Source organism: Oryzias latipes, chromosome 18 (genome assembly GCF_053564925.1).
Source record: "Oryzias latipes strain Hd-rR chromosome 18, Olatipes_Hd-rR_3.1".
Taxonomy (NCBI): Eukaryota; Metazoa; Chordata; class Actinopteri; order Beloniformes; family Adrianichthyidae; genus Oryzias; species Oryzias latipes.
Genome location: NC_136254.1, coordinates 737462 through 755000, shown reverse-complemented (window position 1 = coordinate 755000; position 17539 = coordinate 737462). Strand labels below are relative to the sequence as shown.

Here is a 17539-nt window from a genome sequence, read left to right as displayed (position 1 = left end):
GAGATGGTGGACCCCAGGAACCTGTGTGAGTCTGTTTAGGGTACAGTCCTGTTGAGAATAGTGAGTGTGGGGGGGGGGGGTAGGGGGGTTCCTCCTGAAGTCCACTGTCATCTCCACTGTTTTAATTGGCTTCAGCTCCAGGTGGTTCTGGCTGCTCCAGAGGACTCGCCGCTCCACTTTTTCCCTCCTCATCACCGTCCCGGATGAGCCCAATGACTGCGGTGTCATCTGCAAACTTCAAGAGTTTCACAGGGGAGGGGGGCTCCTGATCTGCAGTCATTGGTGTGGAGGGAGAAGAGCAGAGGGGAGAGAACACACCCCTGGGGGGTGCTGGATGTGGAGCGTCCCAGTTTCACCTGCTGCCTCCTGTCGGTGAGGAAACTGGTGATCCACTGACAGGTTGGGGAGGGGGCACGGTGAGCTGGGACAGTTTGGGGTGGAGGAGCTCTGGGACCCGTGCATAGATGTCTGCAGAGTCCAGGTGGTGCAGGATAAAGTGGAGAGCCATGTTGACCCTGACCTGACCTGTTCGCTCTGAAGGCGAACTGCAGGGGTCTAGCAGAGGCTCTGTGATGACCTTCAGGTGGTCCAGCACCAGTCCTTCAAAGAATTTAATGCCTACAGAGGTCAGGCGACTGGTCTGGGATGATGGTGGAGAGTTTGAGACAAGCAGGGACCACAAACATCTGCAGGGAGCTGATGATCCTGGTGAGGATGGGAGCTAGCTGGTCAGCACAGACTTTCAGGCTGGAGGGAGAGACTCCATGGGGTCCTGGAGCCTTCCTGATCTTCAGAATCAGAATCAGAGATACTTTATTGATCCCACACGTGGGAAATTTGTTTGTCACCATAGCAACTGACAGCAGAGGGAAAAATGACTTAGAATTAAGTAAAAAAAAGCAAGAACAAGAAAATGTAGCATAAATACAGTCATCAAGGTATTATAATTTAAAAAAGCTATTTACAGAACAGTGCAAGTAAAAAGATGTGCAAAATAGAGAACAACTAAATAAAGAGATAATAAAAAAAAAATAATAATAATAATAATAAAAAAATGTGCATAGGTTATCTCTTGCATTGTGTGTTGTTGTACAGGGTTATTGCATTGGGTATGAATGACTTTTGGTACCGGGCAGGTTTGGAGCTTCTGCTATGTGTCCATCTGTCCATCTTATTATAAACCCACTCAACCCATTTCAGGTTCTTGTTTGGCAGAGGTGGGGGACACCCTGCACAGGTTACCCGTCCATCGCAGAGCACCACCGCCGTTTTTCATGTCATTTCATTTCATTTGATAATCTGAGTGTTTCTATCTGAGATTATGTGCCGTCTTTTAATCTCAGGATAAAGAGAACAGATTTGTAGTGTTTTAAAATAATTCATCTCAGTTCCTCTATCCAGAATACATTGTATGTTTGCAATGCATTCTGGTGCTTTACTGTCAGAGTTAGTAATTAAGAAATATGGCACCAAAATGCTTTCAAAGTGCACTAATGAATGGGCAGAGTGGGTTTCTGCACGATGGTCCTCACAGCAGGGCCTCCCAGTGGAGCCGAGGAGGCTCTCAGGGGTCTGAGAAGGATCTGAGTGGAGTGGGTCACATGGGGAGGATATCAAGGGGGCAGTGGGGTTCTATGACAGAAAACCTGAACAGCTGTGGGGATTGGATGGTCCCCGTCAGAACTGTGAGGTGCTCCACCAGTTTTGCAAACTCCACTCAAAGGTCCCTGCTGGGATTTGAACCAGGACCTTCTGGCTGTGAGGCAAGAGTGCTGACCACTGCCCCACAGTGCAGCCCTGAAGCTGGGTCCTTAAGCAGGGAAGATGGCTAACGTTGAAGGGGAGCTATCAGAGACAGGTCCATGTTTAAAGCCCCGCCCCAACGATAATCCTGTTTGGTGTTTTGAACGAGTTCTTCTGCCATTTTTCTGATGACTTTTGTTAAAGAATTTAGGATTAAATCTGCATTTCTCTTTGTTCAAATCAGGATGAATCAGGAGCAGACAAAGACCTGCGTTTTGAAAAAGGTCAGGTTTGTGAGACAACCACTGTCCCTAACCAGCTCCGCCCCTTTCTGATCCTCCACCTGCAGACCAACAGGTCCATGAAGGTCTGAGCGGGAATCTGGATCAGAACTGGACGGATGGACAGATGGATCTGATGCTGCTGCTGGTTTTGTTGGACCACTAATGTTAGGCTGGGGCTATGAGGGGCTGTAAGCTAGTGGGAGAATGGAAACAAAGGCATGATGGGAAATCAGTGTAGGTTTACTTCCACGCCAAAAGACCCGCCCAGAACTCAGAGACAAATATCTGACAAACTCCTGCTGCTCTGCAGAAAGATGACAGGTTTTTGATTTAGCCTAAAACGGCATCATCTTCATCATCATCATCATCTTCATCATCAAAAGACCTCAAGGAACACTTCGGAAACAGATAAAACACTCACACACACACACACACCCCGTCCGGATGCCCTAAAGGCCTCGTTTATTGGCCTCCTGTTAGGTGTCCAAACCCAGGCATCAGTGGGGAAAAGGTCAGCAAAGGTCGCGTTCAGTCCACAGGGTCGATGCCGGCCTGCTGTGGGCTACAGGCTGACGCTAATGTGCTTCAGCCAAACTCCACGCCTGCTGCCATTAAGCTGCCGTGATGCAACGTCTGGTGACTGACAGGAATGCCCCCCCCGCTGCTTCACTGATGTTTCTGTTGTTTACCACACTTGTTCAATCCCAGCATGCTTCAGGGTGATGTAGCAAACACCCAGCAGAACTTCATTGGTTGACCTTGCTGTGGATGACCTTCAGCCCTTTCAAAGGTCGTTTTGCTCACAGAATCTGTGGATTTGCCTCTGCGTCCCCGTAAACCTTCACTGCATTGATTGTCTCCCCTTCTGGCTCCTTGGACTTCTGCCCCTGGGGGGTTCTGGAATGGAGCAGCAGCTTCAGATGACACGGCGCGTCAGCGTCACGCTTCAGGAAGTCGTGTAGGGTGTCGGTGATGCCACCTCCGCCCCTCGTACCCCCCCCCCCCCCCCCCCCCCCCCCCCGTGCCGACCACCCTCTCCCTCTACATGCATAACTGGGCTGGTGGTATGAAAATAGCTGGATAGGGAGGTAGTGGGGGGCGGGGGGTATTTGTCAGCAGTCAAGGCGCTGAAATTAGCCCTACTGCTGCTGGTCAGGGTAGAACCACAGACGGGTAGTCCGCCGGTGCTTTAGCGGCGGGGGTCTGGGGGAGGTTTGTTGGGGGTTTTAGACGGAGACTCAGAGGATTAGGAGCTGGATATTCTGAAGCCTCTTAGACTGGCTCTGATGGGACAGCGTCCTGCACCATGGGCAACACGGCCACGTGTGCGGTGTGTGGCTCTGAGGCAGGCCTGAAGATGGCGGGGAACCGGTTCAACCAGGACCAGAACGCACCGCCACAGTACTTCTGTGAGGAGCATGTTCCTGCTGAGATGCTGGTAAGACCCTCCTGAAGGCAGTTCTGGTTCCGGCACAGCCTAACAGATCTGGATCTGCTGGAAATACTTTAGTGATAAAAATAGTTCTGTCTTCTGGATGAGCTGTGAGGAACTGAGACCAGCAGTGGGGGGGGTCATGTGAGCCTTCATGGAGAAGCCGGTGGGACATGTGGTTGTGTGTCTGAGCGCACACGCCTCCCTGCTGCCCGTGTGGGGCAGTAAAGTCAGCTGTGGGGCGTTTAGGGCTCTGTGAAGGCTAAGGCCAGCCCTGCGGCTGTCTGCAGCTCCATGTTTCAGATGACATTTCAGATCTGGACTGGTTTCAATGTTAGCATAAACTCACAGACTTAACTGTGAGTTTATGCCTGGATTAGTTAATTTTTTTAGATAAAGCATCATGTTTGAACTCTTTGAAGTTGTTTTTTTGTAGTTGCAGAAAAAGTAAAGAACAGATTTGGCTCCTCTCTCTCTGTGTGGGGTGGGTGGTGCCGGGCCTGGGGTGTCGGCGCCTCCGGGGGTGGGCCCCTGGGCTGGGTGGCCCTGGCCCCTTTGCTGGGGGTGGGCTGGGGGACGGCTGTTTGACCACCGGGGGACAGTTTACCAGCTGTCCCCAACTTACCCCCTTCCTTATATAACCTCATATTAGGGTGAGGGGGTGGGGGGTCTAGCCTGCGATGCGCCTTGGGGGGGGGCTACTTGGGAGTGGCCCCCCTCCTATGGTTGCCGTATGGAGTGGGCCCCCCCTCTTTCGGTTTTATTTGCACCTTAGACATGTAGGGTCCTTGGTAGGGGGGGTGCTTGGACATCACTGCAAGCAAGCAGCAGATGTCCTCCTGGCACCCTACCCGCCAATTTTAACCGCACCTTAGACATTTAGGGCCCCTTGGTGTGGAGGGTGAGGGGACATCACTGTGAGTAATCAGGAGATGTCCCCTTAGTGCCCTACTCGCCAATTTTAACTGCACCCCCCTTAGTACACACACCCCTCCCCCTTCAATATTTACATTCAAACATAAACACAAACACATGCACACAAACACCCTCTCAAACACCCATACACGCACACACATTTTACAAGGAAGGTGGGACCTGGGTCTATCTGTCCCCTACCCCTTCCCTGGTGGGGGGTGCGGGCCCCTTGGCGATGGCGGACGTGTCCCTTGGGTGCCGGCTCCCTGGGCCCGGCGGTGCTCTCTCCGCATGGTGGGGGGGTTCATATTACACCTGAGCCGGGGGTGTTCGTGTCCCTGGGGGGTGGGTCCTGGTCCTTGCCCCTGGGCGCTGGGCCCCGCCAAACTTCCAACATGGCCGAGCCTGGTCGGGCCATATTTATAACATCCCTTGTGGGCCGCCCTTTTTTCCCCGGGGTTCCCCCCTCCTGGGCGGGGGCGGCGGGCCCCTGCCTTACTCCTACCTGGACCAACCGTGGGCCGGGTGGGTGGCTGCCTGGAGTGCGGAGCGGGTCTCCCTTGGGGGGTCCTGGCTCGTACCTGGGGTCGGGGCGGGGGGATGCCCGGAACTCCTGGGTGGTGGTGGGGTGCTCGTCTGGGGCTGTGGGCGTCCCTCTCCGGTGGGGCCCTGCGTTGGGCTCTTCCGGCGCGGCGGGGGGCTGCTTTCCTGGCTGGGCTGGGGCGGCGCTCTCTTTCCCTCTGCGCCTCCCTGCTCTCTGGCTCTGGGGGCCTCGCGGCGGTCCTGCTGGCCCTGGCCTGGGTGGCGGTCTTGGTCGCCCGGGGGGCGGTTGTTCCCTGCCTGTTCCCGTGTGGCGTTGGGGGAATTCCGGCTGCCGCTGCTGCTGCGGCGGGGGTATGGGTGTGGGGGTGGCTGGGCGCTCCTCCTCCTTCTTTTCACATTCCACCATCCATTTTAGAAGAACATAAACACTCACCTGAGCACAGGTGTTAGCTCACCTTTGCACTAATAGTTTGCATGATTGAATGAATGAAAGATTTCACACTAGTTGGTTTAAAGGCATAGGTATGCGTTCGTGAACACTATCTGTTTTGTGTGCATGTTGACATGTGGACATTTTTGCGGCTAGCAGGTGTGTTGATAATATTTGAGTGTGTGTGAACAGGCCCCGCCCTTTTTGTACTACATTTGAACCGTACCGTAACGATAAACAACCAGTAAACCTGTCTGCTCTATGCTGCTTCATGGTCTTACCCCCCTTCCCCTCCTATTATCACCCTCCTACCCCCCCCCCGTCTCTAACATCCCTCTCTCTTCTTCCCCTCTTTCCTTTTCCGTCCGGTCCAACACCAAAGATTTTCAAACATGATTGAAATTAATAAATTTTGGCCTCAATTACAAAAGGGGTTTATTCAGACATACCTTTGGTTTGTCTGAAGATGAATAACCCCTCTTGTTAAAATAAAATATGTCCAACACAAGAGGCCCTCAGCTCTCATCTGTTTGCCTAGCTGTTGGATAGGACAAGTAAAAAAAAAAAAAAAAAAGAACAGATTTGTCATCAGAGAAGCTGTGAAGAGGCCGTGACCTTAGGAATGACCTTCAGTGTAAGCCTGAAAAGTGCCGTTCTAACAGAGTTTGTGCTGCTGTCTGTAACTTCTGCAGCCTCTTTCTGTCTGTGCTGTCCCAGCAGCATCAGCCTTTTTGTCCCTGTTGTGTTGTGTTGTGTTTGTGTAACGGGAGGTTGGTGCGGTGTATCTCTGATGGTTTGCCTGGCTGCCATTGTGAGGTAGGGGGCTGCATTTGCTGCACGGTTCGCTCAAAGGCATCCGTGCAAAGTGTTGGTATATTTTTACGGACATGCAGAAAGCCTTGTTGTCATGGTAACCTCCTGAGAGGGCGGTCCTTGCTGGTGGGAGGGGCCAGCCCTCGCTCATCTAGGTGAAGGCTTTGCATGATTGACGAAGCGTGGAGCTGTCAGCAAGGCCGACATGGGCAGCGTGTCTGAAGGGAGGGGCCGCCTTCAGCGTGCTGGACGTCTCATTCTGAACGCAGGAAGAGACCAGCAGGAACTCAGGAAGGGGGGGGACTTGTGCCAGATCCTTCTTTAGTTCTGCTTATTGTTTCTCCCAAAGTCAGGTCCTTTTTAGGGAATCCCTGTTTTGCGTTTGGGGTCAGACGTGGTCTCTCTGGACTTCTGAATGCTGTTTCTCCTCTATGGAGGGAAACCTTCTCCCAGTGAATGCGGTCAGTTGTCTGAGGCTCCTGCTGCTGAAGGTGTTGCCATAGCAACCAGCAAGCTGAATGATGGGGAGGGCGAAGTCTTGCGTAATGTCAGTCTGCGGCGGTAAAGGTGAGGTGAGGTTGTGATGAGGCTGTTGAGAAGAACACAAACATCTTTTATTCTAAGCCTTTTCTCCATGAAAATAAATATTTAGTCTGACTTTTGAAAAATCAAAGCAGAATTTGACACAAAGCAGGATGTCTGAACATTCCTAAAGGAAAACTGGAACACTACTCTAGTTATGTCAGAAGGTCGTGTCTCACAGCAGCTACGAACGTTTTTCACGTATGAAATGTCGGTCATCCGTGATCCATGCGTGATCTACGTCATTCATACGTGTTTCTTGTGTTTGTCAATGTGCTCAGACGTCTGTTGAGGGTTTCAGCCGACGAGTCTTTACGTGAATTCAGTTTAGAAATGTTCAGACCTTTTGGTCGGTTTAGGATTATGCAGTTTATGTGTATTTTATGTAGTTTATACACAATTATTACGTCAATCTTACATTTTTGTGAGATTCATCCAGAAATGTGTGTCTTTCCAGGAGCGTTCCACGTTTGTCTAACAGACTTTTCATGCATGAACCACTGATGTGTAACTTTTAGATCACGTATACGGCGCACAGATCACGTTCAGATGACATCATTGATGCATGAATCACTGATGAATTACAGATAAACATCACAATAATCACACGGTTCGTGTTCTACGTTGGTTTACGTGTTCTTAGCGTGTTTATTCCTACTTCTTCTGTGGTTTTAATGTGGTTCATTCCTGACACATCTGTGAACATTTCACCTAAAGACCACAACTTTCTCACTTTTTCCACGTAAATTCACGTCTGACCAGCTTACATCCGTGACACATGCACTAAACATACGTGGTTGTGGTGTGAAGTGGCGTTTACGTTATAGCAGGCTTTTCCTGAGCCATCGTCTCTCTCAGAGTGATTTATTGGGAATGCGTGTTTACTTTGTTTTCAGGTTTTATTCCTCTCAGTGACTGGAAAAAAGTGAACAAACAAAACCATTTATTCTGTATATGCATGCAAATCATTTTGTAATTTTATTATTGAACTGGTAAAGTTTATTAGCTCAGAGTAGGATGCTCTGAAAAACATCAAGTGTTTGAACCTCTGTGCATCTGCAGCATCATCAGTCTGTGTTGCCGCGTGGGATGCAGTGTAGCTCTCTGCAGCTGACTGCAGCTCTCTGCAGCTGACTGCAGCTCTCTGCAGCTGACTGCAGCTCTCTGCAGCTGACTGCAGCTCTCTGCAGCTGACTGACGCTCTCTGCAGCTGACTGCAGCTGACTGCAGCTCTCTGCAGCTGACTGCAGCTCGCTGCAGCTGACTGCAGCTCTCTGCAGCTGACTGCAGCTCTCTGTAGCTGACTGCAGCTCTCTGCAGCTGACTGCAGCTGACTGCAGCTCTCTGCAGCTGACTGCAGCTCTCTGCAGCTGACTGCAGCTCTCTGCAGCTGACTTGCATCTCTCTGCAGCTGACTGCAGCTCTCCACACCTGACTGCAGGTCAGCTGTTTGTGTCCGTGTGGAGCTGACTCCAGCGCTGCAGCATCAGTGCTCAAAGCTTTCCTCCAATCATTCTCTAACACATGAGCTCAACAAAAATCCAGCTTTGTCCTGAAAAAAAAAGTCCTGACAATAAAGTTCACAAATGTGTCTTTTTTTGTAAAGTATTTTACATCTCTACTTTAATTTTTACATTTTTTGAACTTTTATTATATTGAATAATCTGAAATGTATCAACCAGGGTTTTTAAAGCTCAGGTACAACATCACATGTCCTGGATGAGGTGAGAAAACCTTTGGCTGGTGACATTACAGGAATTCTGGACGTTTCCACACAGGGAGCTTTACTGCAGTAAAATAGGAATTGCACTGTTTTTCCACAGAGCGTGAAGCTTTGAAGGAGCAGACTGAGAGTTAGTGGAGAAAAGCTGCTGACTCATTCTGCCTCCTCACATCTGTAGCTGCAAACAAACTGCAGCGTCCTCAAACAGACACGTCCTCTAAAACTCAATGCATGAGCAGGTCGGGCCTGAATGAAAGTCATCAGACAGCAAATGTTTGTTTCATTTTGATATTTAAGTGTATTTAATGTAACACTGTGTCAGCATTTGTTTGTTTTGAAATAAATGTGACAGAAATGTATCAAACTCTGGAGAAATCTGCATGTTAGAAACAGTTTCAGCGACTAATCATCTGCTAGACTCTGAGCACAGCTTCCCCACATGTCATGAACCTGGTTCAGTTTGGTTAAAATGAAGAAGACTTCAGACTCTGTCCAGAAGACCATCATGGACCCCCTCCAGAGTCTGGGTAGACCACTGAAGCTCCTCGCTGAGGAGGCCGGCTGTCCCAGAGCGCTGTGTCCGAGCAGATCCACAGAAAGTCTGATGGAGGAACAAATGTTCAGGAGGAGGTTGTGCAATGCTCTCCTGGGTCGTTGTGGTGTCACCAGTAGAGGTGTAGGAAAACAATATTCTGTGATATATCACGATAGTTCATTTGGTGATACTTGTGTGGATTCCAAATGCTGCAGGGATGATATTTATTGAATTATTTCTGAGCGTCCTTCAGCGTCTGACTCTTGTTTTCCACTTCAACCTCCAACCACTAGTTGGCAGCAGAGAACATGGAGCCTCTTTGAGCAGCTCTACACGCACTAAACAACAAGATGCAGCCAGAAGCAGCTGGTTCTGTTTTTCTGAGACATGAACTAGTTTTTACTTGGATGGTCCTGAACAGAAACTCTGTTCCGTGTTGCTGCCAGAATCACATCAAAATACGGATTCTGGTTCTTTGTAGCTCAGATCAGAACCAGTGAAGCTCTGCAGCTGCACAGCGGCTGATGCACGGAGACATAATGCCGTCTGCAAAGCGGGTCAAAGTTCTGCAGAACCTCCCAGCAATAGATTCTGGTTCTGATGGATCAGAGTGATGTGTCCAACACACTGAATTAAGGCCATCGCCGTGGCGATGAGCGGTGAAATCCGTGTTTACTTCCACATGTGAGAAAGAGGAGCTGCAGCTGCAGAGCAGACGGTCATTGACACGAAGCATCTGAGCCACATTGAAGCTCTTCATCCTGTCAGGCTGCCTCATCATCATCACTTTAACGTTTCTGGAAAGAATTGGTGTTTTTTTTCTGTATTTCTGAAGCACCGTTCAGACTCCTGAACCGTTTAAAAGTTCTGGAGAATCTACATTAATGTTGGAAATAAACAGAACTTTTTTTCCTCTATCAGACTTTCAGAACCTTCGTGGTTAAGAAACATTCATTCTGTTTATTTATACTGGAAAATATTTTTTTGTGGAAATCTGACAATGTTGACTGTTCCCTTTCTATGTTTAGGTTACCAAAATAAAAGCACTATGGATTTGGGTTAAAGCAGCTCATGTATGAGATACAGTTGCAGTGCTTCACACTGTGATCATTAAATAAAATACATTTACCATTTTATTACCATAAAAGACGTATGAATATTTAGGTTAGGGCTGCACGATATGAGGAAAACTTGCGATATGCGATATTAGTGATCAATATTGCGATAACGATAAATTTGCAGTAAATAAACAAATAGAAAAATAAACAAAAACATCATTCCCATTTCATTGCAACAGTTTAAAATTATACTCCAAATGACCCTCATCGACATGGGGGACAAACGTCAGGGTGGCTAACCCTGGTCCTCAAGAGCCTCAACCCTGTCTGTTTTCCAGTTCTCCCTAGACTGCTCGATAATGACAACCAAAATCAGGTGTGTTCAGTCAATCAGGATGTGAAATCACTTGAGTCAGCCAATCAACAGCAAGCTGGTTAAGGAGAGCTGGAAAACAGGCAGGGTTGAGGCTCTTCAGGACCAGGGTTAACATAATAGGCCTCCATCTGATTGGTCAACAATGGGAAGGCGTCCATCTGATTGGTCAAAGCATAAAGGGATTTATTTGATTCGTTAAATGCTTCAAGCTGCTAGAAGATTGTTTTAACACATTTTGGGTTTGCGATTTATTGCGATATTCGCCGTCTTTTGCGATATGCATATTGCAGAGCTGGATATTGCGATAACGATAAATTTGCGGTATATTGTGCAGGCCTAATTTAGGTAGTTTTTTTTCTAAGTCATATTAAAAAAATCAAAGAAAATGTGTTGTGGTTCAGTATCAGGATCCGTATCGTATCACCAGACTCTTTCTGAGACACACCCAAAGTCACAACAGCTCATTCATTCAAACTGAGCGTCTTTGTTTGATTGACAGCTACTTAAAAGGAGAAGAACTCAGAAATGCATAAACTAAAATGAATTCTTATTACATTTGTATCTTTCATAAGATAAATGATAATCATAAGTACTTGTCAAAAACTCAAAATCAGGATTTTCATCAGAGGGGGGGCTTTATCAGGGTGTTCTGACTTTATATTCAGTTTGCAGAAATTGAATGAATTGTGAAAATATATACACTTTTTCTTGATATTCTCTTTTTTGAAAAGGGTCTGTATGTTTTTTTTTCAACCTTTTAACAATGAATGAAACGTATTCAATATTTTTATCACATGAAAAAAGTTCCAAGCAAAATAAAAACACAAGAAAGAATGTAGAGAAAAGGATAAGAACAGACTTGACAGAACAAGTTCTTTGTTTCTTCCAACAGTCCAGATTTCTTCTTCTGTGACGGAGTTTACATTATTCATTAAAGGACTGAATGTGTTTCAGCTACGGCTAAAGTTCACTCAAAGCTCAGAAAAGCTGATTTCAACATTTCATAATTAAACTAATAGCTCATACACAAGGCTAAGCATGGGGGTGGAGGGCTGATGGTTTGGGCTTCTGTGTAGTAACCCATCCAGTGTGCACAGCAGTCCCAGAGGACACACCGTCTGACGTGTTTAACAGCATCAGCAAAGCGTGGCGCCTGAGCACATGTCCATCATTTAAATCAACACTGAAATGAAGAACACGATTTGAGAACCTGTGGAAAATGTGTCTCAGTGAGCAAAATGAGGATTTCTGCAGAGGTGCTGTCCACACGGTGGCAGACGTCCTAAGCATGTTTCTCTTCTGTCTTCCACAGTCGGACAGTAACACCAGTTTCCTGAGAGCGGCCAGAGCTGGGAACATTGACAAGGTTTTGGAATACCTTAAAGGGGGCGTGGACATCAGCACCTGCAACCAGGTTCGTGGTGTAGATCACGTTCAACACGTGACTTTCACTCCAGGTGATGTGTAACGACCTGTAACAACCAACGCAATGACTCCACCCACAGCAGAGCATTCAGGGCACCAAGAAGAGACTCCATCTGCGTCTGTGCAGCTGGCTGCACGCAGGCGCAGCGGCTGCACGCAGGCGCAGCGGCTGCACGCAGGCGCAGCGGCTGCACGCAGGCGCAGCGGCTGCACGCAGGCGCAGCGGCTGCACGCAGGCGCAGCGGCTGCACGCAGGCGCAGCGGCTGCACGCAGGCATTCAGGGCACCAAGAAGAGACTCCATCTGCGTCTGTGCAGCTGGCTGCACGCAGGCGCAGCGGCTGCACGCAGGCGCAGCGGCTGCACGCAGGCGCAGCGGCTGCACGCAGGCGCAGCGGCTGCACGCAGGCGCAGCGGCTGCACGCAGGCGCAGCGGCTGCACGCAGGCGCAGCGGCTGCACGCAGGCGCAGCGGCTGCACAGCCTCCACATTGATCACCTGAACTACAGATACAGATTTTTAGGACAAGAACACATTGGGCCCAATAATTGTTGACTAGATGGGAACGAAAACAAACAAAAAAGAAATAATAGTAAATATAATCTCACAAAATGGGGTCAAAATAATGAATTAGAAACTGTTGAGTCCTTAAAATCTGGTTTTCAAAATTTGTAAACTCTAATTCACGAGTTCAAACAGTTTTTGGAAACCCAAACTGACGAGTTGACCGTCTATGGAAGAAAACGTTTGTTATTCAAATGCCTTAGAAACGTAATCCTCATGACCAGGGGCCTCATTTCTAAAACTTTGCGTAGTATTTGCGTCAGAAGTGGCGTACGGATGAAACAGAGGACGTGCGTACGCACAGAAATATTCGGAGTTATAAAACCGTGCGCACGCACATCCTACGCATCTTTCCCTTTATAAATCACAACCAATTCTAAATGCAGCGCAGCTTTTGCGGCTTCATGACACGCCCATAGTTGCCCATAAATAGTCCGTGAAACACCCACAAATGAATATTCATTGATTGAGAAACCATGCCAAACACGGAGAGAAAATCAAAAAAAACGTAACTTCACTCAATGTGAAGTAGAAGTTATCGTTGGCGAGGTGGAAAAGAGGAGAATAATGTTGTTTGGAGGTCACAGTGTGGGCATTACTAATGCCAAAAAGGCACGTGAGCGACAAACGGTGGCAGACGCCGTAAATGCTGTAGCCTCACAACCTCGGACCGTGGCCGAAATAAAAAAGAAAAGGTCGGACATCAAAGTCGAGACAAAAGAAAACCTCTGGCGCTCCATCGCCAGAGTGTCTCTGCAACGGGGGGGGGCACCGGAGCTGACCCCTCCTGATGAGAGACTGGCGGCAATAATTGGGGAATCCCTTTTAAGTGGAGTGGTGACTGAGGCGCAGGGGGACGCCGACGCGCCAGATGCACCGGGTGACACACCCCCAAAAGCCCGCAGAGGAAGTCGGAACCGGCTCATAAGCCACTCGTCCTCGTTTGCCAACAAGTCTTCTTGCTGTCTAAAGATGCGTTCACTCCCATTTCTTCCATTTGCCACATCTTCTAAGAGCGCAAGATCAGCCATTGTGCGTCATTACGCATTGTGATGGGGCATTTTATTTCCCTCCATTTAATTACATCTGACAAGCTACAGATGTCGGTAATAATCCACGTGGAAATGGGAAATTGATCAGCAAATGTAATTTCTTGTTGCTTTCTGAATGGTTGAGACATACGCCATACATTGTTTTATCAAAAATAAAACAAACTAAAGGCATATGCATGAATACCATAATTCTGTAGCTTATGAAGAAATGTTTTACTATGTAAACAACTTTCCCCAGTGGACAATTAATGCATCTCTCTATCTATCCATCTGTCTGTCTGTCTGCACCTATATCTGCTCCTCCAGACGGACACATTGACGAGAATATCAGTTTTGTACATTATTTCGTTCTGTTAAATATATTATTTATGAGGATGAATTGCACAACATGCCAATATTGCAGAACATATTTCACTTTTCCTTTTCCAAATAAGTGTTCATTTGAATTTCTGTTGTAATTTTCGTTTGATTTTTTTTTCACTGCTGATCGATCAAAAGGGTGTTGGTGTAGCTGTTAATTGTCAGACTTGCTTTGTGAAGTCTTCATGTTATTTCTGAGAGGCAGGATTGTCATTTTCACTTTCACGTGTTTCTTCCATCTGCCGACGGCGTCGCCGTTTCTCATTTCACCCGTTTTTGTGCGTACGCCTGGGTCAGAGCGTGAAGGACCGCACATTTTCCCCTCAAGTTTGCTTTTTATAAATCTCAACTATTGCGTAGAGAGTTGCGTACGCCTTCTATTGTGCGTACGCAACCTTTAGAAATGAGGCCCCAGGTCCTGGTTGGGTTCCTTTGATAGAAAGTGAGTGTCTAACAGCCTTCCAGGAAGCTCCCATCACGTTTTCTCAGTTCCTGTCTGGGCCACGCCCACATTTCTTTCTTTAGGTCGTGCCTATAGTCACCTCCAGGTCAACAGGACTCCAGTCAGTGGTACGGTGTAACCCGACGGGCCGAGACGGTCCTGGAAACAGTCGGAACCAGCAGCCCAGTGAACAATCAGCTTAGTTCTGACTGTTCTGAAGCTAACAGCTAACGTTCAGGACTGATGTCAACTCTGATCTGACGCCTTCAAACCTAAACTATTCTGGGCTCTAGTCTCTGTTCCTTCATCTGCTGCTTTCAGGTGGAAACAGAGGGAGGGGGAGGAAAGAAAGACATCAGTCAGGAGAGGAGCAAATGCAAGAAACGGAGAATTTCTATAGCTTCATTTGCTATTTGTTAAAAAATAACCGTTATTTTCAGAAACGCTCAGTGTCATTCAACAAAGAAGAGGCCAGTCACAGTCACAGCTCCAGCTCATATACTCCCAGAATGCTTAGCGGTCTCACAGGTCAGGGATAGTCTGTCCTCATGGTTGTGATGTGAATTGACACCAGCAGAGAGGAGGTTGAATAAGAAGGAGCCCAAGTTGCACAATAATTGTGTAGCAGCTGTGTGGAACTATTCGTGTTCTAATTATACCTGAGACCCAGAAGGCTTCTGACAGAACTATTCAAAAGAACATTTTGCAAATATATGAACCACTTCTATGCTTCAATCTGTTTTTTAGCTCTATTCTCTCTACAGCTGTAACTTCTCAGACTAGATACTGTTGTCTTCACTCATGCTTTGCTACTAATGATATAGAATGGAGGTGTGACTAAAAACACACCTTCCTGGATACGTCCTTCCTTTTATTTACCTGTTTGTTCTCCGTGACATTCATGCATGTCTAAGGCCTTTCATTCTGTTTACTGCTGAGCAAACGGCTGCCAGGAAAAGGAAGCTGACACTTTGATAAACAGACGACAAACTCACGCAGCTATTTATACCTTTCTTCCTAGTAAATGTACGCTCCACGTCTGCAGGACTGGGCTCAGTGTCAACGCCTGCTTTGATAGCTGCAGTTCAGGTTCTGGGGTTTCAGACGGCGGTTCCATGCTGCTCCGTCCGACGTCAGGCTAACGTCACCCGGAGCGGCCTTGGAGGAATAATGCTGTAGCAACGCCATGAAGGAGGCAGAGAGGCGTGTTTGGATGGTCTTTGACTGTTCATTTTAACGCACATGACATTGTCCATCGCACAGGTGTCATCACCGCCCCCCCCTCCCCACTGATGGTGCTAAAAAGACGTAAACACAACAGGAAGAAATAACTAAGGGTGAAACAACACGACTGTCAGAGGAAAGGACCCGTCGGCAAAAAGAAAGAAACACCCGTGTTCAACCCAATTTGGACCAAAGCAGGCAAAGGGGATTGTATCCCACAATTCCCTGTGCTGCCAGCCCCGACAGCAGACCCAACGTTTACGTGACCGAGACTAAAATACAGCAAAATAATACATGACCTGCATGATATGACATGAGCAACATCTTCTCTGCCCGCAACACTCTGTTGCTATGGTAACGTTTAAACATGCCTTCAAAATAAGATACACTGCAAATACAAAGTGCATGACGAGCCCGACTGTCAGTCTTCTTCTTCACTCTTTTTTCTTTCAGAATACTCCAAAGGTTTGTCTTTTGATGCAGGGTGCTTAGTCTCCAAGTGGCGAAGCAGTTTTGAGGCTTCATTGCCTCATTAGAGCCGGTCGCCGCGTATGATGCAGAGGGGGCTTGGTGCGTGGGAATCTCCCGTTGGAATAAATCCGTGTTTTAAGTAGGACTCCGAGAACCTTCCAAAGACGTTTGTTTTTTATTCATTTTGCTAGTTCCTGGGTTTTATGTTAGCGGTATCCTATCACGTGACGAGAAGAGCGCCTCGGCCTGCATCAGAAGTGACACAGACGGATGGAACAGAGAATCAGGCGATTTTTCAAAATAAAACATCTTTCACATTCCAAAATAAATAAAACGGAAGTAATGGAAGTTATTTATTCTTTCTGTCCGGCCCGGTACCAAATGACCCACAGACCGGTACCGGTCCATGGCCTGGGGGTTGGGGACCGCTGGTTTCAGACATGGAAGAAAGAAGGCGGGCTGGTTAGGTGGAGGTAACCCTTCTCTCCCGTGGAGGAGTTCTCCCTCCAAACGCCGTGGCTGACGTTTTCCCTCCTTTTTCTTCCAGAATGGACTGAATGCCCTGCATCTGGCCGCCAAAGAGGGCCACATGGACCTGGTCCAGGAGCTGCTGGACAGAGGAGCACCTGTGGACTCATCCACAAAGGTGGGACGGGAACACCGCATCCTGTCATTATTGCTGTTTTTGCTGTTTGATCCGTCAACCTGCAGGCTTAAGAAAATCAGGTTTTATCTGTGAGACCAAATAAAAAGCACAGTGCTTTGAGACGGGACAGAATCAGTATTTCAGACGTTGGAGACTTTTTGACAAACAGATTTTCATTTGGCATGAATGATAGCAGGACAATAAGAGTTTTTCTTTGACCCACTTCAAAGAAAAAGGTGTTTTTGGCGTTTGGAACATGTTTATGTGGCATTGTTTTCATGATGGAGGACAATAAATAGAGATAATTAGGATTAAAATGGCATTTCTGAGTATTTTTGTGGTAAAGCTGTTGGGAAAAGCCTGTAGCTGTGATGTCACTGCTACAATCACCAGCCTACAATCTCCAAGCTCCGCCCCTTTCTGATCATCCACCTGCAGACCAACAGATCCATGAACGTCTTTTTTCTCCTGGTCTGAGCTGGAATCTGGATCAGAAGTGGACGGATGGATGGATCTGAAGTTGCTGCTGTTTTTGTTGCAGCACTAATGTTTGCTGGGGGGTGTGGGGGGGCTGTACATCTGAAAAGAACAACAGTAATCTGGAAGGTCTACTCCTGCTTTAAGTCCCACTCCAGCTACATTTTTATTGATTTTCAAAGCGTTCCCAGTGTTTTTTTAAATTAAGATTATAAATTTTAGGCCAAATCAAAAAACCTGCAGGTGGATGATCAGAAAGGGGCGGAGCATGGAGGCTGTGGCCCCACCCATTTTATTTTAGTAGTTAGTGAGAGCTTTTTAAACTGCATTTTTCCATCTGCTCCTGATTCCCATTGATTTGCACACAGAAACACAGATTCAATCCTCATTTTCTTTAAATATGTCCTCCATCATAAGGAAAACGCCTCAACGTTAAAACCGTTTT

The 17539-nt window shown here is 47.6% G+C and overlaps 1 protein-coding gene across 50 annotated transcripts in view; it reads left to right on the top strand.

The window, feature by feature from the left end:
* Nucleotides 1–17539, top strand: part of ank2b (ankyrin 2b, neuronal) — a 181815-nt gene that overhangs the window by 88873 nt on the left and 75403 nt on the right. For 30 of the 50 annotated variants that reach the window (XM_078936556.1, XM_078936533.1, XM_078936518.1 and 27 more), the window contains exons 1-3: nt 3170–3465; nt 11747–11848; nt 16519–16617. In XM_078936556.1, coding sequence (XP_078792682.1) covers nt 3334–3465; nt 11747–11848; nt 16519–16617 — 333 coding nt within the window. In that variant the 5' untranslated portion in view covers nt 3170–3333. Of the gene's footprint in view, nt 1–3081; nt 3466–11746; nt 11849–16518; nt 16618–17539 lie in introns of those variants that run through there. The other 20 variants (XM_078936521.1, XM_078936557.1, XM_078936537.1 and 17 more) reach the window with 3 other exon arrangements.